The following is a 23,152-nucleotide window of genomic DNA, read 5'->3' as shown; positions in this document are numbered from 1 at the left end:
CTGCACTCAGTTACCCTGGATCACAAGCAGCCAAAAGCGAATGTGTTTTGTCTGCGTTCGGAGGATGAAATTACAAGTACCCACGCGCAGTCCACTTGTGGCATTTGACCACCACCAGCCCGAAAAAGGCTTTCCTTTTGGCTGCCACACGAGAAACGATGCTGTTGCAATTCGAGACCTGTCCAGTCGCGACAGCCAAAAGCCCCTTCTTAAATGAACTGCCACTGACTGAGAACACAACCCTCGGCCACGCTACATGCCACGCATTTCACGACCAGAGTGTTTCTGTTCAACTTTGAGGCAGGTGCCAGACCATTTACCTGCCACCCTGTTTGAGTACTTGTTGCTTTAGTAGCAAGTCCTGTTTTCACCGAAGGTTTGGCCCCCGGACGATACATTAGTCAGCCCAGTGCAAACAATTCATTAACACAATTGGTTTCCTTTACTGGGTAGTAGTTCTGCAAAATGGCTCCTTCAGGGCTAGGGGGAACGTGGACCCACAGGCATTCCTGGACGCCCACGTTGCCGCCGGAAATTAATTACCCCTCGCATTTACGAGCCTTGACAGGGAGGCGACTTAAGACCATTAACTCCGGCTTGGTAATTGAATGAATATTAGCTCGGAAAAACAGCGGATTTTTCGACTGCGTGATTAAGGTACCAGGTGTATTTGTCTTGCAGCCGATAAATAGCAATTTGGTGTACACTCACGGTTCTTCACACTTGACAGGCACAACATTGAGATTTGGTTATGAGAAACGCCGCATGCGAATCCCCGCTATAACGCAATACTAGCTTCAGTCATGATAAGTTCGTATTTTCTGTGGCTCGTTATACCGCAGTGTTGACAGCAAATACTTTTCTGGAATAAACGTGTGGCGTCAGTTCGGAAAAACGAATACTCCGTACGAACCCTCTACTATTTGCAGGGGTTTGGTTAGTTGGTGAAAAACCCTTCGCTGCCTAATCGGGTCTCGATAACAGACATCATAAACTTCGTTTCGGCCCATCTAGCAGGCTCATTTTTCCTGGCGCCTTTCTGTTTGCCCTTCTCCGGCCCGACACCACCCCTCACTCACGTTTCCCATAGCCTTGTCGTGTTGTGTGGAAACAGGCGCCCAATGCACGGTTTCTAACGCGTTGTATCGTATGTCGCCCTTCAGGGCCCCAGTGGCCCCAGCTATGCAAGGTACGCTAAATCCCTTTAGCGGCTAAAAGCCTAAAGGAGCTCGTAGAAAAGCAGACGCCTCTTGAAAGTTCGGCAGTGGGAGCGGAACCATAATGGTGGCACATCTGTTTCCCTTTACCGTCAATTATTGGGTTAGTGGACCCTTCGTTGGTACAGCGACACTGGCAGGACGGACCCTTGCTGGATGGTCGCGTTTTCAAGTGATTTGTCAATTGCAGTGTTTGTTGTGTCACCCAACACCCTCCAGCGACGCCAGTTATTTTCGATCACGAACTGGGGTTTCCAAACAAACAGGTTTGTCGCAAAAAGTCTGGGCCCACGCATGGAGAATATCAGCAAGACCAACTCATTCTAGTTTCCGCATTCTCATTTCACATCTGCAAAAAAGAACAATGGGGAATTTTAAAGATTTTTTTACTTGGCTTTATAAAAACGTTAACATGAGGGTCCTTGTTTGTAATGTGTTGATTTCTTCTGGGATTCTTGTTGATTTAATGTTACGGATTGCTTTCTCATTGAAAAACTCTCTGTGTGTTATGTTGTATAATATCGTATTACTCTTAAATAAATAAGTTTATACCATACAAACGTTGACTTATAGTCAAGCACAATTTATGACATCGGTAGGCCCAAAAACTTTATCCGCATACACTTTCCTTACCTAAATCTTTTTACCCAAGCCGTTTGTCAAGAACGTCCTCAGCGTGAAGAGAGACCAGAAAATGTTCTCCCCAAAAAAAATTCAGCAATTAATTTCACCTTTGCTCTCGCGTTCCGCGGTTTAGCGTTTCACACGAGAAACTATTGCCTCCAAAATCGACCGCGAGTCACAGACAATCGCCGGCCTATCCCATTACGCACGGGCCCCCCTTTACACAATGGGAATTCAAAACATCGTCCTAGGAGACGCGTGTGCTGCAAACCTTGCTAATCGAGGGGTGTAGTAATCGCCGGGCAACCAAGCGCAATGTGTGAAGTGCATGTCTTCGTTTTCCCATGACGATCCCCACCTTCTACTCGTTACCAGGGCAACATGGGCCAGTTGCATCTGAGGATCACGTGACCTTGTCAGGTCGGTATGATATTTATTTAAAAAGGGTTTTTAGTTTATGTGAAGTATTGTAGGGGGACAAAAACAAACGAACCCATGCCATCCAGGAACTCTACAGCGAATGTTTATTCAGACGTGTAATTTGGCGGCTCATCTAATAAGCCATGGGACTGCCGAAAAATGTTTGTCCAATGGTAGTCTACTTGGAAGATGTTGAAAGGTCCTGTCTATTAATATAAAGCTGGTTGCTGGTCCATAATTATGCGTTGCCTCAACCCTAACATACTAACTTACGGACAAACTCCATGTGAACGGTTAGATTTGTCGACTTGCGGTTTTACTCCGCAGTACACCAGGGCATGCCCTTTGTTTGCAGAAACATTTCGGCCAAGATTACTTACAAAGAAACGTCTCAAGCAAACTGTGCCGGGTGCGATAAAGGTATAGGCCTAGCTTCTACTTCTTAACTGGCTACCGATAATGCACGATTTGTGACCAAATGAATACTTCACAAAACTGCAGCCAATTGGCTTCCGAAATTGTCAAAGAATTGTAAAATGCTTATCCTCAATTCCAATTATGTTCTTTCACACACTGACGAATGTTCTGTGAACAGATTTCATTCAGCATATTGCTTGGATTGAAATCGGTCTAATGGGAGTTGTCGATACTGGTTTGCAGTGCAACTGTTGACAGATTGTTAACGACATACGCTATAACTGTAATGCGACTGCTGCAAGCGCCAAGATTTGCCTTTAACTTTCTCTGTGGTGCTTCCTGATTAATACGACAGTATTGTAAAAGTTTGAAATGATGCTGTGGGATAGGAAAAAGAAGTTGGTAGTTCGTGTACTTTTGTTTGGGATTTTAGGAATCGTAGCTTTTCTGATAGTTCCAAAATCGCCAGTGGAAACTTCACATCTCAGTCACAAAAGAGGTAAGAGACAACAGGTTTAAAATGTAGCCGTTTGAAGCCGCAACAAGTGTTTTGCAGATGTCGCCGATTCCGGCTCTTCTCGAATCAAAAAACGAATGGAATTCAATGACCTATTGAACAGAAAGTTTGGTGCAAAGAGGTTCTACCCATATTGGATTTCTGGTAACGCTACATTTACATTGAATTTTAAACCTTAATTAGCATTGTTATACTTGCCATCATATAGGTCTTAATACAGTTTAGTGTAGCGTAATGCTTTACCTTAGGAAACGAACACGTTTACAAACTAGATGACGGATCTTTCGCAATTAACAATATCGACGATGAGTCTGAAATTGAGATTCTACCAAATGGAACTTGGGTGAGAAACGTTTAAAACTCATAACAAAGCGAAATAAACCACCTGCAATCTTAATTTATAGGAAAACGTGACAAATGCGCGCTCCTTTGCTATATCTGCCGACCGCATGTTCATGGCTATCTTCCACAATTATACTGACGTAAGACTTTTTTCTGTATCAGTTTTGTCAAAGTTTCCAAACAAATTCAATGGCATTTTTGTAAAGGGATATGCCCATTACGTTCGAACATTTTCCGTCGCATTCATTGAGATTTCATCTGGGTAAGCTGGACTGTAACTATAATTAGTTTGTAACCTAGGTTTTTATTGTCAGTCAAACGCTTGTGTTTCAGAACCAAGGTGCATTTTTCCAATTTTCCGACTTCCAAGGTGCAAAAATTCAAATGGTCGCCATCGAACCACGCGTGTGCTTACGTCTTCGGGTTCAATATTTATGTGTCGAAGGTGAACCATGGTTACGTTCATCAGTAAATATAGTGCTATTCTTGCTGCCAGGCATTGCAATTTCAAAGAACTTCTTCTGGCATAACGTTACGATATTTTTACTACAACCGTCGTTTCGTCTCTCATCCAGTGAGACTTCTTAAAGGTTATGTGGCAACAAGTTATCACGTAATAAACATAAGAATAAAATCTCGTAACCTTGTGCCAGAAGAATAGTTCTTTAAAATTTCATTGATAAATATTATCCAAGGAATATGTAACACACCAACAACATCCACGACGTGGACGCTTGTATTAGCAAGAGTTACTTGTTGTCAAGGATGAAAGTGAAATTCCCCATCAACTAACTGACGATGGAGACGAGCAGTTGATATTCAACGGAATAGCTGATTGGATGTTTTGGATCGAAATCACTGACGACGATGCATTGTTTTGGTGGTCCCCGGATGGACGATATCTAGCCTTTGCTACGTAACTTGTTCAAAAATTTCTGTGTCTGCAGATAATTCTAATGTAGGCCTACTTCCAAAGCTAAACAAATACTGTTAAACGACACACGTGTTCGCAGCATTAACGATACCGGGGTAATGCCAATAAACATCGAAATTTACAACAAGAGGCAATACCCAACAATGCAGAAGATGCCATACCCGAAAGCTGGAACAAACCTTCCTTTTACGTCAGTTAAAATAGTCAATGTGACTTCGTTGGAAACGGTGGTCCTTCAACCACACTCAGTAAGTCTCGGTGATATTATCAACCAACAAGCTGGTGCAACTTTTTTTTTCTTCTGAACTCTAGTTTATATAACTTTGTACAAAAGTATTTTAAAACAGAAAAACAATCATTAATGTGTTTGTTAAGCACGTAACAAAGTGGGGAAATTATTATTTGAACAATGCAATGTGGAGGTCCAACAACATCTTCTCTCCAACCTGGAAGAATCGCTATGACAACGAATCTATGTCCGAGAGTTGTCTTGCTCCAGAATTTACATGCACACACAGTAATGAACTGTTGGAAATACTGCAAACGCTATATTATTAAAACTAACTTAATATGTTTGTTCCCATGTTAATGTATTTTGGTACCAAATATAGACCTTTTCTGTTTGTTTGTAAGCTATGGGATTGTACCTGCCTTGCAAGCGAGGGTTTGAAATCATTGAGATGTTTGATATTTTAGCATCGGTGATGATGGATTCCAGTACTACTGGGTGGATTGGACATTACAAAGTCTCCCATCTGTTTCCATCTTCAAACGAAGACGAATATTTCACCGTAAACTCCAATAATGGTTTTACACACTTGATACGTATCAATGCGTCAGGAAACGAAGGAGACTGGAGAACAAGTGGCACGTTTGAGGTATACATGCACAAACACTGATGCCATAGGTAATGTAATGTAAGCACGACCTGCTGTTATAAAGGTGACAGATACTGGCTACGGACCGACTGCTATTTACTTTTACGATAAGACGTGGGATTTCGTCTACTTCCTTAGTACCGAATCCGAGTCAAATCCGAGCACTGGGCTCCCCAGGATTCGTCATCTATGGAAAGTTAAAGGTATTAATTTTTAGAAAATGACTTTGGATTGAATATTTCGGAGCCACAAGCTCGTGATTTAGAACATCTGGTTATTTTATTGTGATTAAGTTGTGTAGAGACAGATTATTACTTGATAGAAGTCGTATCTTCGAGCTGCAGTCCGGGTACACTGCTTTTTTCGACTTATCGAGTATCATACGTGCAGTTGGTTACTGAGGAATGTATCACAGGCTTACATACAAGGCTCTTCCACCACTGCACTAATCAGACCTCTAAAGAGGTCGTAAGAGCATTTACTGTCCACAGGCCATTGATCGTGATTGGTTTTGCTTTCTGTGACGCTTGTTCGTATTTTTGCAGCACGTGGACTAGACATGACGCGCACTTGCATCACTTGTCACCTAAACATACAATTTCCTGATCGTTGCAACTGGGCGAATCCTTCTTTTAGCAAGGACGGGAGTTTTCTTGTTATCAATTGTGCAACCGCAAACGGTAGGTCCATTAAAATGACATAAATTATATTTCGTATTTCTGACCAAAAGGTGTGTAAGTCGTTGTGCTTTGCATCGAAATATTTTTTTCTTTTAGGTGTTCCGGTTACCACAGTTCATAAACTGAACTCTGAGGGTAATTACGACTTCGTCAGAGTAGCTGAAAACAACACAGAGCTTCAACAAACCTTGCAAGGTAACAAAGTTAATGTTTGAATTTCATGTCCTCTTGTCGCTTTTTACATTATAAATATATTATTGCCATAAGAATGAAACTGATAATATTTCAAAGATTATTACTTCCGCGAGAGGGTGTATGGGACAATTAAGCTTCCAGACGTGGAGGGAGATTGGTATTACAGTCTTCATAAACCACCTAACTTCGATGAAAATAAGAAATATCCTATGTTGGTGCAAGTCTATGCAGGTATTTTGTATGTAATATTGGATGTTCTCTTTACTAACGCCGTGAAAAGTAATACGTGGTACATGTTATTTCAGTGACAAAAAGGCCGTTACACAAAATACATGTTAATTGTTTTTGTTAAAATATATGGTGAAAATCAATAGGAGTTGATGTGACTTGCAATACAATTTGGGCCTTAAGTTAGTTCTCTCAATTATAGGCCCAGGATCGCAGAAAGTACAAGATTATTTCTACGTATCGTGGAAAGATTACGTTGCCAGTTCTCTGGATGTGGTGGTAATAAGTTTTGACGGTCGAGGAAGTGGATATAGGGGAGAACGAGACAGACATCTGGTAAAAATGTCATAATGTTTTTTTCTCTTTAATGAAATGCATTATTGTTTGTATACATTCGTAGTTTTGAACATGATTGAAAATTTTTTCAAAAGTTTTTTATTGCTATTTGCATATTGGCTTTTTGTAGGTGTACAAACACCTTGGAGATTACGAGGCACAAGACCAAATTTCTGCTGCTAAAATTTTGTCAGAAAAGTTCAAGTTTATTGATCCAACCCGACGGGCAATTTGGGGTTGGTCATATGGCGGGTATGCTTTCTTACATATACAGTGGTTGGTTTCCTGTACATCATATTAAGTAAAATAAATACGTACTTTGGTCACGTGTACATCTTAAGAATTACTTCTGTATTTCCTCTTTAAAACACATTCATTTGAAAAATATCTCCTCGTTCCAGTTTTGTGCTAACTGAGATTTTTATCTTTTTAAGGTACGCTACCACAAAAGTAATTGCCGAGGATTCAGAAAACGTATTTAAGTGTGGATACGCTGTGGCACCTGTGACGGACTGGGATTTCTATCACGCAATATACACTGAAAAATACATGTTAAAGCCTGTCGACAACGAGGTAAATTTGTCCAAATGCGAAAATGTTCCACACACAGGAGGATCCAGAAAGTGTCGTAGGGGATAACAACCCTTTAGTCCCGTTTTTCCCAACCCAATAGGTGGTACGCAACGATATTCCAGGTGGTTCGCGAGCACCTTTCAATAATTTACGGAACTGGTTCGAATTTAAAAATTCGTTTGTGATTTCAAAATGTTTGTTACTTCATCCCCTATGTTACTTAGTAACACTCAACTAGGTGGTACGCTATTGTGGCCAATTTCTGGTGGTTTTGATTGTTTAGGCCAAAGTTTATGTACTCGTGCCTTCTCTTTCCTACAGGTCAACTATAACAAAAGCTCAGCACTGAACAACATGGAGAATTTCAAAACCCACCGTTACACTCTGATCCACGGAACTCGAGACGAAAACGTCCACTTTCAACATTCGGCTCGACTGAACAAGCAGCTGGTTGCAAGCGATGTAGACTTTGACTCGTTCTTTGCCGCCGACAACGACCATTCAATGGGGAAAGTCAAGAACGGATACAAGAACCTGTTGAAAATAATTACCAGGCAGATGAAAAGCTGTTTCAACATTGTTTGATCAGCATGCATGTAAATCATTGATATGAGTGTAAATATAGTGCTTAAAGGATATCTAACCATGCCTCTTTAAGATGTGTGTCCGCTGTTGCCAGCCTGTCATCCCCGTACACTAAATATGACTCTACGCGACATGTATTCCACAATTAATCTCTTTATCTTTGTAACTGCTACAACATTTATTTCACAGACGTTCCGATTGTATCTACAATCACCCTTACAATCGAAACGTGCGTAAAATTAGTTTCGTAGCAGTAAGATTAATAAAACCGGGAGTAATGTTCCTATGCCTTGACTTTATTTTGCCTAAAATTTCCACAATCAACGCTAAAAGCACAACATTTCGTGTGAGCGTTTACTTTTGTCGACTTGCGGTTTTACTCCCCAATACACGAGTACATGGCCCGTTGTTTGAAGAAACATATCTGCCAAGATTACTTACAAATCAACGTCTCAAGCAAACTGTGCCAGGTGCACTAAAATTATAGCTTTTACGTCCTTAACTGACTGCCGATAATGCACGATTTTTGACATCAACAATTGTATACTTTACAAAACTACAGGCTTGCGAAAGTGTTATAGAATTCGAAAATACTTTTCCTCGATTCGGATGTCCTTTCACGCACTGACGTATTTTCTGTGACCAGATTTTGTTCTGTATGTTGCTTAGATTGAAAAAATTTGCATACCACTTATGACTGCAAGTTGGGATTAAAGATATAATTCAAACGTATAGCACTTGGGTTGTTATCGGTCCAATGGGAGTTGCCGCTACTGGTTGGTGGTTCAACTGTTGACAGATTGGTAACGACATACGTTGTAACTGCTGTTGTTGGTCAATGCTGTAATACGACTGCTGATAGCGCCGAGATTAGCCTCTGCGTTTTGTGCATTGCTTCCTGATTAAATACGGGGTATTGTAAAAGCAACAAGTACAAAATGATGCTGTGGAATAGGAAAATGAAGCTGGTAGTCCGTGTACTTTTGTTTGGGATTTTAGGAATCGTAGCTTTTCTGATAATCCCAAAATTGCCAGTTGAAACTTCACATCTCAGCCACAAAAGAGGTAAGAGACACTGTTCACGTTTGCAACAGTTTTAATGTATTTATCGTTTGACCCGCAACAAGTGTTTTGCAGATGTCACAGATTCCAGCCCTTCTTCAACCAAAAAACGAATGGAATTTGATGACTATTTCAACAGAATGTTTGGTGCAAAGAGGTTCTACCCATATTGGATTTCTGGTAACACTTCATTTACATCTAACTTTAAACCTCAATTAGCATTGTTATACATGTTGTTATTATTAATACAGTTGAGTGTAGCGCAGTGCTTTACTTTAGGAAACGAACACGTTTACAAACTAGATGACGGATCTTTCACAATTAACAATATCGACGATGAGTCTGAAACCGAGATTCTACCAAATGGAACTTGGGTGAGAAATCTCTGAAACTCACAGGAAAATATAAACAACCTTCAATTTTAATTGATAGAACAACGTGACAAATGCCCGCTACTTTGCTATATCTGCCGACCGCATGTTCATGGCTATCTTCCACAACTATACTGACGTAAGACTTTTTTCTGTATCAGTTTTGTCAAAGTTTCTAAATAAATTCAATGGCATTTTTGTATAGGGATATGCCCATTACGTTCGAACATTTTCCGTTGCTTTTATTGAGATTTCATCTGGGTAAGCTGGACTGTAACTGTAATTGGTTTGTAACTATATTTTCACTCAAACGTTTGTGTTTCAGAACCGAGGTGCATTTTCCCAACTTTCCAACTTCCAAAGTTCAGAAGTTCAGTTGGTCGCCATCAAACCACGCTTATGCTTACGTTTTCGGGTTCAACATTTACGTGTCGAAGGTAAGCTATAGTTACGCGCATCATCGTTAAATAAACCTTCGTATTTTGTAAACGTAAACACCAGCTGATAAACCACAGCCAAAGAATTGGCAACATTTAAACGACGGTCACGGCGTGACGCTTGTAATAAAAGCATTGACTTACTGTCAAGGATGAAAGTGAAATTCCCAATCAACTAACTGACGATGGGGACGAGCAGTTGATATTCAACGGAATAGCTGATAGGATGTTCTCGTTCGAAATTACTAATGACAATACATTGTTTTGGTGGTCACCGGATGGACGATATCTAGCCTTTGCAACGTAACTTGTTTAAAAATTACTGTATCTGTAGATAATGTGGGCTTACTTCAAAAGGTACCAAATACTACTAAACAATACACGTGTTTGCAGCATTAACAATACCGGGGTAACCCAAATGAACATTGAAATTTACGACAAGAGGCAATACCCAACAATGCAGAAGATGCCATACCCGAAACCTGGAACAAACCTACCTTTTACGTCAGTTAAAATAGTCAACGTGACTTCGTTGGAAACGGTGGTCCTTCAACCACACTCAGTAAGTCTCGGTGATATTATCAACCAACAAGCAGGTACAACGTTTTTAATTTACTTTCTTCTAAACCTTTGTTTACATAACTGTGAATTAAAACCTTTACACAGAAATATTAATCCATAACCAACCAGATCTTGTGTGTTTGTTAAGCACGTGAAAAAGTGGGGAAATTATTATTTGAACAATGCCATGTGGAGGTCCAAGAACATCTTCTCTCCAACCTGGAAGAATCGCTATGACAACGAATCTATGTCCGAGAGTTGTCTTGCTCCAGAATTTACATGCACACACAGTAATGAACTGTTGGAATAGCTGTAAACACTACTGTTACAACTAACTTAATATGTTGTATTGCGGCAATACGGCTCTTCTGGCACGAATTTTTATGATATGCACATTACGGCCACCTTGCAGCAGCCTTCATCAGCATGTAAAACTCAGTTTGTGCGCCTTGATGTGGTCCACGTTGTATTATTTATATATTTTGCATCCTGATGAAGGCTGCTGCATGGTGGCCGTAATGTTCACATAATAAAAATTCGTGCCAGAAAAGTCGTATTGTAGAAATAAAACATCCCTGGCAGCATAAGTAGTATTTTATAAATATGTTGTGTTGATGTGTTTTTGTACCAAATATTGTTTGTGACCTTTTCTGTTTGTTTGTAAGCTAAGTGATTGTGCCTGCCTTGTAAGCGAGTGTCTAAAATCATTAAAATATTTGTTATTTTAGCATCGGTGATGATGGATTCCAGTACTACAGGGTGGATTGGACATTACAAAGTCTCCCATCTTTTCGCATCTTCAAACGAAGACGAATATTTCACCGTAAACTCCAATAATGGCTTTACACACTTGATACGTATCAATGCGACAGGAAACGAAGGAGACTGGAGAACAAGTGGCACGTTTGAGGTATACATGTACAAACATAGTCGTCACAGGAAAGACTTTCTAAACACGGCTTGCTGTTATAAAGGTTACAGATACTGGCTACGGAGTGACTGCTATTTACTTTTACGATAAGAAATGGGATTTCGTGTACTTCCTTAGTACCGAATCGGAGTCAAATCCGAGCACTGGTCTTCCGAGGATTCGTCATCTATGGAAAGTTAAAGGTATTGATTTTTGGAAAATGACCTTGCACTAAACATTTCGGAGTCACAAACTCGTGATTTAAAACATCTACTTATTTAAGTCTGATTTCGCTGTGCAAAGACAGATTATTACTTGATAGAAGTGCTTGTTTCGACCTGTCTAGTATCATACGTGCAGACGGTATCACAGACTAACGAGCAATTAAGACCATAGCTATTTCACCAGCTACATTAATCAGACCTCTGTTGAGGTCGTAAGAGCATGCAGTTTAGTGTACTGATCGTTATTGGCTTTGTTTTTCATTTGTTCTCTGATACGTATATGTTCGTATTTTTGCAGCACGCGGACCAGACATGACACGCACTTGCATCACTTGTTACCTAAACGTACAATTTCCTGACCGATGCAACTGGGTGAATCCTTCTTTCAGCACGAACGGGAGTTTTCTTGTTGTCAATTGTGCAACCGCCAACGGTTGGTTTATTACTCAGCAATGATTTTCTTCTCAATATTTTATATTTCTGCTTAAAGGGAGAATACGACATTGTGCTTTGCATCAAATATATTTTTTCCATTTTAGGTATTCCGTTTACCACTGTTCATCAAATGAACTCTGAGGGTGATTACGACTTCGTCAGAGTAGCTGAAAACAACACAAAACTCCAACAAACACTGCAAGGTGACAAAGTTAACGTAAAACCTGATTACATAATGTCCATAATTATTTTTGCTGTTTGAATGTCATGTCCTCATGTCCCTTGTTACATTATAAACAAATCATTGCCATAAGAAAGAAAATGATAATATTTGAAAGATTATTACTTCCGCGAGAAGGTGTATGGGACAATTAAGCTTCCAGGCGTGGAGGGAGATTGGTATTACAGTCTTCATAAACCACCAAACTTCGATGAAAATAAGAAATATCCTATGTTGGTGCAAGTCTATTCAGGTATTTTGAATGTAATATTTAATGTTCTCTTTACTAACGCCGTGAAAAGTAATACGTGGTGCATGTTATTTCTATGAGAAAAAGGACGTTACGTTAAATACATGTCAAACGTTTCTGTTAATACATTTGGTGAAAATCAACAGGAGTTGAAATGACTTGCAATACAATTTGGGCCTAAAGTTGGTTCTCTTAATAATAGGCCCAGGATCGCAGGAAGTACAAGATTATTTCTACGTATCTTGGAAGGATTACGTTGCTAGCTCTCTGGATGTGGTGGTTGTGAGTTTTGACGGTCGAGGAAGTGGATTTAGAGGAGATCGAATCAGACATCTGGTAAGAAAATCATATATTTTATTCTCCATGATAAAATACATCAGTTTTGTTGTTTGTGAAATCAAATCGTTCGTAGTTTGCAACATGTTTGAAAAAGGTATTTTGATTTTTACTGCAAATGGCCTAATTATTGGCTTTTTTGTAGGTATACAAACACCTTGGGGATTACGAGGTAGAAGACCAAATTTCAGCTGCGAAAATTTTGTCAGAAAAATTCAAGTTCATTGATCCAACTCGACGGGCAATTTGGGGTTGGTCATATGGCGGGTATATGCTTTCTTACATATGCTGTGGTTGGTTCCCTGTACTGTAAATTATGTTAAATATATATGTACTTTGATCTTGCTGTTACATCTAATGAATTGATCCGTTATTTTCTCTTTACAACGCATTCATTCGTAAAATATCGCCCCGTTCCAGTTTTGTGCTAACTGAGATTTTTTCTCTTTTGAGGTACGCTACCACAAAAGTAATTGCCGAGGATTCAGAAAACGTATTTAAGTGTGGATACGCGGTGGCACCTGTGACGGACTGGGATTTCTATCACTCTCTATACACTGAAAAATACATGTTAAAGCCTGCAGACAACGAGGTAAATTTGTCCAAATGTAATATTGTGACCCAGAAATTTCTCCAGGGGAGGTGGTTACTATTGAAATCTTATTGTTGCGTATTAACAGCAATTTTGTTCGTTAGATAAGTAGATAATCATGCATTGCGCCAGACAAAAGTCACTCTCTCGATGAACGAAATCAAACTTAAAACAACCTTTCAGTCTGCCATTTTTTCGGTATTTACTCTAAGGGCTGACGATCGCTTAATTCCCTTTCAAATCTAGTGTCCAATTTCTGGTGGTTTCATGTTCCAGCAAATGTTAGCGTACTTGTGCCTTCTCTAACCCACAGGTCAACTATAACAAAAGCTCAGCACTGAACAACATGGAAAATTTCAAAACCCATCGTTACACTCTGATCCACGGAACTCGAGACGAAAACGTCTTCTTTCAACATTCGGCTCGACTGAACAAGCAACTGGTCGCAAGCGATGTAGACTTTGGCTCGTTCTTTGCCGCCGACAACGACCATTCAATGGGGAAAGTCAAGAACGGATACAAGAACCTACTGAAAATAATTACCAGGCAGATGAAAAGCTGTTTCAACATTGTTTGATCAGCATGCATGTAAATCATTGATAAGAGTGTAAATAGATCTTGTGCTTAAAATTCATAAACACGTTAATAATAACCAGATTAGAGTTAATTTGACTGTTTGGACAGAAGTTTCTTTCGTATCCAGCATCCCCTACTTCAAGAATGTATAATCTAAACATGCATCTTCAAGCTGTGTGCCCATTTTTGACAGCCAATCACACCAATACACCAAATATGACTCTTGTACGCATTTTTATGGTGACACGTGCCCCACAATTAATCTCTTTAGTTTTCGCCCGTCAGTTCCCACTCTAAAAATCAGCACATGTGAATAATAAAGATTCGCCGTAATTTTCCAATCACCCAACGGCTGACGCAGACTGTGTTTGCCCAACCTTTAAGCAGTTTAGTTAATGATTGATTTCCAACCGAATCTCCTGCAATGACAGGGGCTGCTAAGCAGATTGGTAGGTTGCGATCTCGTAAACAGGTGATTGGAAAATTGCGGTGCAGGACAATAGCCTTTAATAAACTGCTTAGTGCTTTAAGTTAGCGTTTGACGTGGAATTGACATGATTTATTTGTTTTGAGAAGGTTTGATAGAGTCACAATGGTGTTTAATAATGTTAAACGCTTGATTACTAGCCGAAGGGGTGTCACGTTTGTGTTAGCTTGGGTATTGGCCAAGTTTTTGATCGCCGGGGCTGTTTTTATGATGTCAAAGAATGCAATCCAGGGACTACATCATAGCGAAAAAAGAGGTAAGGTTCCTCAATAACGCTGTCATTAGAGGTTTACTTGAATGAATATTTTCCAGATGTGAATGAAGACCCACCAGTACCATTGGCGGACAAAATGTACATGGATTTCAATGACTTTTTGAACGGAAAGTTCAGGGCAAGCAGTTTCTATCCATACTGGGTGTCAGGTATTAAAATATTTTTTGCCAATTTCCTGACGATTTCATGATGATGTAACCTGTTTTATTGGTAATGCTTTAATGCGCTTGATTTTGACGACATATTGAATAGTGTGAAAACAAGCAATGTAACATCGGGGAACTTGTGTAAGCCATTGTAAGTTTGTTGTCAGCATCCAATACTAAAGATATTTGCTTTAATCGTATGCAGTTAGTCACACCTGGTTTCATAAATGACGGCAAACAATCAAAGTCCACGCTGTTGACGTTACGTCATTCGGGACGCTATAATTTTCTTTGCATAGTGTTGATGTTAATTTAGTAACGTTAATTGCTTGCGTGTGTTTTGGGACGCTATGGTAGCGAAATTGGTTTTCGTAATTTCCTTGATAGAAATTAGTTTTGTGGTAACTTACACTGTACATTTGACATTATTTTCCTTGAAGGAAACGAGTACGTTTACAGACTGGGTGACGGGTCGTTCGCCATCAAAAACATTGATGACGAGATGGAAAATGAGATTCTTCCACCTGGAACATGGGTAGATAGCAAGACTTCCGTTGGATTGATTATATTTTCAGACAATTCTTGCGATATGACTTACCCGCCGTTTTACATAAGATTTATAAAGCAAATATATGAGAAGCATATTTCGTTCCAGTTTCTCAGTTAGATCTTGCCGCCCAACTGATTTAAATTTTTTCTTACAACAGAGCAAGGTTATCGACCCCTTTTCCTATACTCTATCTGCGGATCGAATGTACATGGCCATACTTTACAGCCAGACTGACGTAAGGAACGAACGTTGAGTTGAAGTATTGTGGTTTAATTGCTAACATATCCCTTCTGCAGGGTTACGCCCACTACGTACGAACGTTTTCGGTTGCCTTCTTCTCCGTAGCCACTGGGTATGAAATATTATTGTGCTTAAGCGACTGCAATCAATTTAGCTCGTTTTTATTTCTGTATCATTTTTTAAATGAATATTTATTATCAATTGCTAATATTTAATTCCTGTTGTATTTAAACTTTTTCTAACTTTCAGCAACGTAGTAGCCTTCACCGATTTCCCAACTAATGGTGTACAAAAGTTCAAGTGGTCTCCTGTGGACCATTCACATGCTTACGTTCAGGGTTTCAACATATACATGTCTCAGGTAAAAAATTGATATCTTATTTTGGTAATATTGTCGCGATTATCTCATTTCCCCAAACAAATGTTTTCGTATCGTTTCGTTCATTTTTATGTCATGCAGAGCGCTTAGTACTTACTATAATAAATCGCCAACGTAATCCAACGTAATAGAAGCTGATACTGTTTTCGTTTATGACCAATCCAGAATTCACTATTATTTCCTGTGTCGGTCACACTTTGAATTTTTTAATTGGTAGAACGAGACTAGCGTTCCAAATCAACTGACAAACAACGGCGACGAACAACTCATATTCAACGGAATATCTGACTGGCTTTTCCTGGGTGAAATTACGGATGACGACGCCCTCTTCTGGTGGTCTCCTGACGGAAATTACCTTGCATACGCCACGTAAGAATAACCGCCTATCACAAAGGTTTTACGCTTTAAAGAAAATGCTGATGATTCGAAAGAATTTCCTGTAGTGAATGACTTGTGGAGGTATTCATATACTGGATTCAGGGCAGTATCAAAGTAAAAAATACGCTAGGTTCGAAATAATTTCGTCGCACTCTTTGTAAAAATTCTCGGGTCTGTGCAAAGGTAACACTACTTTTTAACAGCATCAACGAAGCTGGAGTTTCTACATTTGAATTCAGTATCTATGGCAAGACGCAGTATCCCACAATGCAAAAGATGCCCTACCCAAAATCAGGGACAAACATTCCATTCACGTCCATCACCATTGTAGATGTTACAACAACGGATAAAACAATTCTTGAACAACACCCGGTGAGATGCACGTGGAGGTTATATTTTATTAAAAAACAGATAATTTGTATGGGCTTTGGGAAATAAACCATTAGGTTTACAGGCTTCGGAAAAGGGGCTGATCCAGTTAGGCTGCAATGCCTGGGCTGCGAAGCCTGTAAACCTAATGATCTCCATACGATAGCTGTGATCGCCAAGCAAGGACATGCGCAGTGGGGCGATTCTGCCAATCACGCGAGTGTATGAAACGTTACTGCGTTTGGGAAATAAAGTGACAGTTGTAAAGAATTTGAACATTTTAGAATCTTGCGATGTGTTTACAGCATGTTGCGATGATGTGGGGGGAATACTATTTAAACAATGCCCTCTGGAGGTCTAACAACGTATTTTCGCCAACCTGGAAAAGCCGCTACGAAAACGAGTCGCTCTCGGAAAATTGCATGGCTCCCAATTTCACCTGCACACACAGTAAGAAATATCTTAAAACTTAAACTAATATCTACTTGGTATGCAGTTATTTGTTCCATGCCTGTTTATATGGTTTATTGTGAAACGGGTTCTGACGGCACTATTAGTTTAACTTTGGCTTTACGGTGATTGCATAGTCACCATAAAGTGGCCTTTGCCTGACTGTCCGGCTATATCGCCCATAGTCACACCAAGCTGCACTGATGAGTCCTTATAGGTCGAAACAGTGGCCATCTGTCTGCGACTCACATTAATAGTTGTATCCGCCGTTGGGAAGTTTTGATGTACCCGATATGGATTTACATTTCTCCTATGTTGTATGTCATACCGTATAGAAGCGGACAATATGCCTATATGTTACCCAGTATTTGCAAACGTCCATTTTCAACGCGTGTTCGTCCAGGTATGGTTATGATGGATTCCAGTTCAACTGGCTGGGTCGGTCATTACAAAGTCTCTCATCTTTTTCCTTCCACAACCGAAGATGAATATTTCTACGTAACAAGCAACGAAGGTTTTGCCCATCTCGTTCGAATCAATGTGACTGCAAATGTAGCAGACTGGAGAACAAGCGGAAGTTTTGAGGTTCTGAAACAGGGATTTCGTGTTTTTATTGCATTGAAATGGTTAAAAAACATCGACAAATTTTCTTAGAATTTTAAGACAAGGGCTGTTGTTTTGCTGCACAGCCAATGTGAAGCTTGAGAAAAACGCTGAATTTCTTTTTTACGTATTCAAGGTGACAGACACTGGGTACGGATATACATCTGTGTATTTCTACGATGATGTTCGCGACGTTGTATATTTCACAAGCACTGAATGGGAATCTAATCCAGGCACGGGTCTGCCAAGGATTCGGCACTTGTGGAAAGTCAATGGTATAACGTCTTGTCACAAACACTATGTACACTGTTAATATTTTACCTACACGGTTATTTTGACATATACAGCCTGCTATGATAAACTTACATAGATAAGTTTTTACATAACCATATACTACACTGGTAGATGAACGAGTCTGATAAACATTCAATAGTGTGCGGTCTGGTTAAAAAAACTTCATGTTCCAACATCTGTTTCACAGCTCGTGGCACAGACATGGCACGAACTTGTATCACTTGCCAACTCAACGTACAATTTCCCGATCGGTGTAACTGGGTGAATCCATCTTTCAGTAAGGATGGGAGTTTTCTGGTTGTCAATTGTGGAGGAACTGGCAACGGTAGATGTTTATTAGCCCAAAAAAGTTCTCGTTAATAACATTTCTATAATGTGCCGCAGGTGTTCCAGTTACCACAGTTCATAAAATGAACTCTGATGGTAATTATGACTTCATCAGAGTAGCCGAAAACAACACACAACTCCAACAAACATTGCAAGGTAACACTGGATATGTACTGAAAAAATTACACAACATTGATCGAAAATATATTAGAAACAAAGTCTTTGCTCCAAAAGCATTGTAAAAAGTTTGCAGACAAACGTCATTTTAAGGTAGTTTCATTTTATGCCTTATACCTTTCTGATTGTAACGCCCTCTGATCGTATGACATATGATAATAATAACAACGTATGACTGAATCAAAATATATTTGAAAGATTATTACTTCCGCGAGAGGGTGTATGGAACAATTAAGCTTCCAGGCGTGGAGGGAGATTGGTATTACAGTCTTCATAAACCACCAAACTTTGATGAAAATAAGAAATATCCAATGTTGGTGCAAGTCTATTCAGGTATTTTGTTTACAATAATGTTTTGCCTCCGTTGAAAGGACTTGGCACCGAACAATTTTATATTTTTTTTTTGAAGTTTTAACCTTTTTGCCAAATACGAAACAAATACGAAATTACCTAATTTTGTAATTATTAGAAGTTATAATTATAATAGATTTCATATTACAGTAATCTGTTTTAACGGGCCAATGTTTTTGTGTCCAGTATTCCACTGGCTTGTTTAGGGAATTCCAAAGGCCTTTCCAGGAACAGCTATTTTATAAAAGGGTAATTTTCGGTCGAAATTTTGCATTATCAAACTATGGATATGCTTACAGTTGCTATTTTGCGCGTTCGTTGGAAACAGTGTAGAGTGCAAAATCGTTATATTCAACTTTATATAAACAGGATAATTCTAGACTTTCTTTAGTCGGTAAAACACGGTTTCTGTGGCGGTTTAGAAACTTTTCGCTTATAGGTCCAGCCTCGCAGGAAGTTCAGGATTATTATTACGTATCTTGGAAAGATTACGTTGCTAGTTCTCTGGATGTGGTGGTTGTGAGTTTTGACGGCCGAGGAAGTGGATTTAGGGGAGAACGTGACAGACACCAGGTGGGGATAAAGTGCAATTTCTGCAAATCTAGTAACGCATATAAATGCTTATTTCCAATTCGTTCAAGTTTTGATGCAACGTATAACAAATGTAGTACACCTCACATATGTTGCCTCATCCCAGTGTAAGCAAAGAGATTGTATTGATATTTAGGTTTACAAACACCTTGGAGATTTTGAGATAGCCGACCAGATTTCGGCGGCGCAAATTCTTTCCGACCAATACAGCTTTATTGATCCAACAAGACGGGCAATATGGGGATGGTCGTATGGAGGGTACAACTAGTTCGTGTACAAGTTGACAAGCATTTTCCCCTTGTTTGTTATATTAGGTATGCAACAACCAAGGCCATTGCGGCCGATTCTGGGAACGTGTTTAAATGTGGGTATGCGGTCGCTCCAGTCACCGATTGGCAGTTTTATCACGTGATCTACACGGAAAGATACATGCTAAAGCCTCAGGATAACCCAGTAAGTTTCCAAAGCACCACCAATTGCGCAGTTCTTTGTAAATACAGATACGAATGGCTGATTTTGCATTGTATGCTTCTCATTTGTTTATGTGATCTTAGCCCGACTGACTATAACTGGATTTATTGTAGGATAACTATCAAAAGAGTTCAGCCCTACACAACATGGAAAACTTTAAAAGCCACCGCTTTTCACTTATCCACGGCACAAAAGACGAGAACGTGCATTTTCAAAACTCAGCCCGACTGAGCAAAGAACTGATAGCAAGCGATGTGGATTTTGGTGCCTTTTTCGCCGCCGACGACGACCATTCTATGGGACAAGTTCCGAACGGATACAAAAACGTATACAAAATTATCACCAGACAAATGACAAGCTGCTTTAATTTGGTTTGAAACACGCTTTGTAAAATTGAAATTGTGATCATATATAACCTGCAAAATTTATTTATAAATTCCAATGCTGTTGTCCATAAGTGTTGTGCTTTTAATTGTTATGTACTGGACGATTGTTTCAAAGCGATTTTACAAATAAAATCCTCCAAAAGAAAAATTGCCGTGTTGATTGGTATATGAAAAGGAAACAGTTTGCTATGGGAACCACCGTCAAAAAAACAAAGTGATTTTTGTTCAAAAAAATATGAAAATTTCGGACATGGTTTCTTTGAAGTCAATTTGTAAAAAAGTAGGTTTTTCGCAGGTCCTGGCTGGCAAGAGGCGGCAGATTATTGGAGAACGGATTGGGCGAGCTCGTACATCGCCAGTAGCAACCTTGACGTCATTGTGATGTCATTCGATGGCCGTGGCACCGGTTATCGCGGAGACGACATAATGCACATGGTTTGGCATTTTGGTATGGCGCTTACTGTAAAGATGATGCAGTAGGACGTTTTTATTTTAGATCTATTTGAAGCTCGGTCAGTACGAACCACTCGACCAAATAGAAGCGGCCAGACAACTTTCCACTAAATACGATTACATAGACTCCACGAGGATTGCCATCTGGGGAAGATCGTATGGAGGGTAGATGGTTATTAGTACGGCTCATATCGTCTCAAACTCTGCACAAAAACAACGAACAATGTGTTTCAAACATACAAAAAAACGGTTTTATAGAATAATTGCTTCATATTGTTTTTGCTGTCAATCAATCAATAATCGTATTTATCCATCGCCTATAGCGGTTACCTATTACCCAGGTTTGTGAGTATTGCGCTTTGTAGATACGCAACGGCTCGAACAATGGGAGAGGACACAGATCAAATTTTCAAATGCGGGTTTTCTGTGGCACCTGTGATCGACTGGACTTACTACCAAACCTTGTACACGGAGAAGTACATGAACTTGCCTGTACACAACAAGGTGCTGTTCTTCGAAAACATTTGTGTTGTGTTAATCGATATGTTGACCCATCTATTTTGAATATTGTCTTTATCTCGCTGACCTCAAAAACATACTTAGGTTTATGTTTTATTCATGCAAGAACTTTTGTAATCCAACGTTTGTTTTTATTAGGAAGGGTACGATAAGTCCACGGCCGTCCAGAAATTGGAAAACTTTGGAAAGCACTATTTTGTTTTAGTGCACGGTACATCGGACGAAAATGTACACATACAGGTATTGTAGTTATCTCCAACTGAAACTCGGGAACCAAAAAATTGCATTAAAATTTATTTATTAGAACTCAGCACAACTTTCGAAGGCGCTGATCGAGCAGGACGTGGATTTTGGCAACTACTTTGCAGCTGACGAGTGGCACGGATTTAACCACTTGCCCAATGGATACGCCCACCATTACAAACTACTAACAAACCATGTGAAGATATGTTTCAACCTTTAGATTTGTTGTCATAATTTTCAATTATGCCAGCTCACAACGTTGTAATTCGAATTAGGCGATAATTTGTTGCCTAATCAGGCTGTTAAGGTTGTAATTACGTTTACATGCCTGTAGTTCTTCTGATCTTTTTTAATTGCTATAGCTCCCACATCCCATTGTATAACATAGTGGCGGTGTTGTAACGCTTTCGCAACGTTAATTGCTGGCAAATATACACAAATAAGTATTCGTATTGTACTGTATTGATCATTTCAATAAAGCAAGTCCAGTTTTAAAAACAGAAACTATTATATCAGAAAACACCCATTCAATCGCGTTTGCATTTTGATCTGCAAACCGAAACAGGTCGACTGTATTCCAATATCTCGGATGTTTCTTTGATGTCTGCTGGGTTGTTCTGTGCATATTTACTAGAACCAAACATGACAATAACAGATATGAATTTAATAGGAAAGAGTGAGAGCAAAGTTTCCAGTTTGCTGCACTGGGTTCCTGCACACTTATTATATAAAGACAACAGTTGCAAGTTTACAAATGCAGTTTTTCTATGGCACCCGTAAACGACTGGACCATACCTTGCACACGGAGGAGTGTCTGAACTTGCCTGTACACAACCTTAAGGTGCTGTTCGTCGGAAACAAGCGTGCAGTGTGAACGAAGTGCTGGTTTACCACGATAGCTCTAAATAGCATTTGGAAAATGTTTCCTCCTACAAACTTTGCACTTAGCGCGTTATAAGTCTAATAACATATTTAGGTTTATGTTTTATTCATGCAACAATTAATTAAATTCGGACCATCTTTTGTTTTCATAGGAAGGGTATGACAAGTCTAACACGGCCATCCAAAAATTTGAAAACTTCGGAAATCATTATTGTGTTGTGGTGCATGGAACTTCGGACGAGAATGTACATACCGATATTATACGATAATATTTAGCGCAAACTTGGCGCCAATGATTTAATTTTTACATTTCAAATCAAATTTTCAGAATTTCATCACAACTGTCGAAAGCGTTGATCGAAGATTTTGAGTTTTGCAACTATACTTAAAGGTTATTGAAGCGCAGCTAAATGTGCTGCACAGATTTGACCACTTACCTAAAGGATACGCCCACTATTACAAATAGTTTACCAACCATGTTATGATATGCTTCAACCTTTAGAGCTTGCGATCATAAATTATTAATTATACAAGTTCACAACGCTGTAATTCAAATTGGACGAAGCTCTTAACATTAATTAATTCAGAATTGTTCATTTTAAGCAGCACAAAAGTATTTGTGTCGATCTTTAATCATTACAACTTCCCCTATTTGCGCTACT

General features: G+C 39.4%; 3 protein-coding genes across 3 annotated transcripts; all 3 read left to right on the top strand.

The window, feature by feature from the left end:
* The first annotated feature begins 3,033 nt into the window (after window positions 1–3,033).
* Window positions 3,034–8,389, top strand: LOC145889277 (dipeptidyl peptidase 4-like). The gene is made up of 18 exons (XM_082980211.1): window positions 3,034–3,177; window positions 3,235–3,339; window positions 3,444–3,538; window positions 3,600–3,677; window positions 3,744–3,799; window positions 3,871–3,982; window positions 4,302–4,453; window positions 4,551–4,719; window positions 4,847–4,988; window positions 5,168–5,349; window positions 5,414–5,552; window positions 5,895–6,029; window positions 6,126–6,224; window positions 6,321–6,455; window positions 6,655–6,788; window positions 6,919–7,040; window positions 7,223–7,361; window positions 7,683–8,389. The coding sequence occupies exons 1-18, from the start codon at window positions 3,051–3,053 to the stop codon at window positions 7,944–7,946; spliced, it is 2,385 nt and encodes a 794-aa protein (XP_082836337.1). The 5' UTR covers window positions 3,034–3,050; the 3' UTR covers window positions 7,947–8,389.
* A 516-nt stretch (window positions 8,390–8,905) lies between these two features.
* LOC145889253 (dipeptidyl peptidase 4-like) lies at window positions 8,906–13,981 on the top strand. Its single transcript, XM_082980173.1, has 18 exons — window positions 8,906–9,011; window positions 9,084–9,188; window positions 9,288–9,382; window positions 9,441–9,518; window positions 9,585–9,640; window positions 9,705–9,816; window positions 9,968–10,119; window positions 10,210–10,378; window positions 10,526–10,667; window positions 11,106–11,287; window positions 11,352–11,490; window positions 11,810–11,944; window positions 12,051–12,149; window positions 12,285–12,419; window positions 12,619–12,752; window positions 12,898–13,019; window positions 13,206–13,344; window positions 13,658–13,981. The coding sequence occupies exons 1-18, from the start codon at window positions 8,906–8,908 to the stop codon at window positions 13,919–13,921; spliced, it is 2,364 nt and encodes a 787-aa protein (XP_082836299.1). The 3' UTR covers window positions 13,922–13,981.
* A 636-nt stretch (window positions 13,982–14,617) lies between these two features.
* Window positions 14,618–21,828, top strand: LOC145889972 (dipeptidyl peptidase 4-like). The gene is made up of 19 exons (XM_082981020.1): window positions 14,618–14,663; window positions 14,720–14,830; window positions 15,268–15,362; window positions 15,535–15,612; window positions 15,674–15,729; window positions 15,867–15,978; window positions 16,214–16,365; window positions 16,578–16,746; window positions 17,049–17,193; window positions 17,597–17,778; window positions 17,933–18,071; window positions 18,278–18,415; window positions 18,475–18,573; window positions 18,793–18,927; window positions 20,689–20,828; window positions 20,890–21,011; window positions 21,212–21,350; window positions 21,504–21,605; window positions 21,670–21,828. The coding sequence occupies exons 1-19, from the start codon at window positions 14,618–14,620 to the stop codon at window positions 21,826–21,828; spliced, it is 2,319 nt and encodes a 772-aa protein (XP_082837146.1).
* The last annotated feature ends 1,324 nt before the right edge of the window (window positions 21,829–23,152 follow it).

Source organism: Ascidia mentula, chromosome 2 (genome assembly GCF_947561715.1).
Source record: "Ascidia mentula chromosome 2, kaAscMent1.1, whole genome shotgun sequence".
NCBI lineage: Eukaryota > Metazoa > Chordata > Ascidiacea > Phlebobranchia > Ascidiidae > Ascidia > Ascidia mentula.
This window is presented reverse-complemented; position numbering and strand designations above follow the sequence as displayed.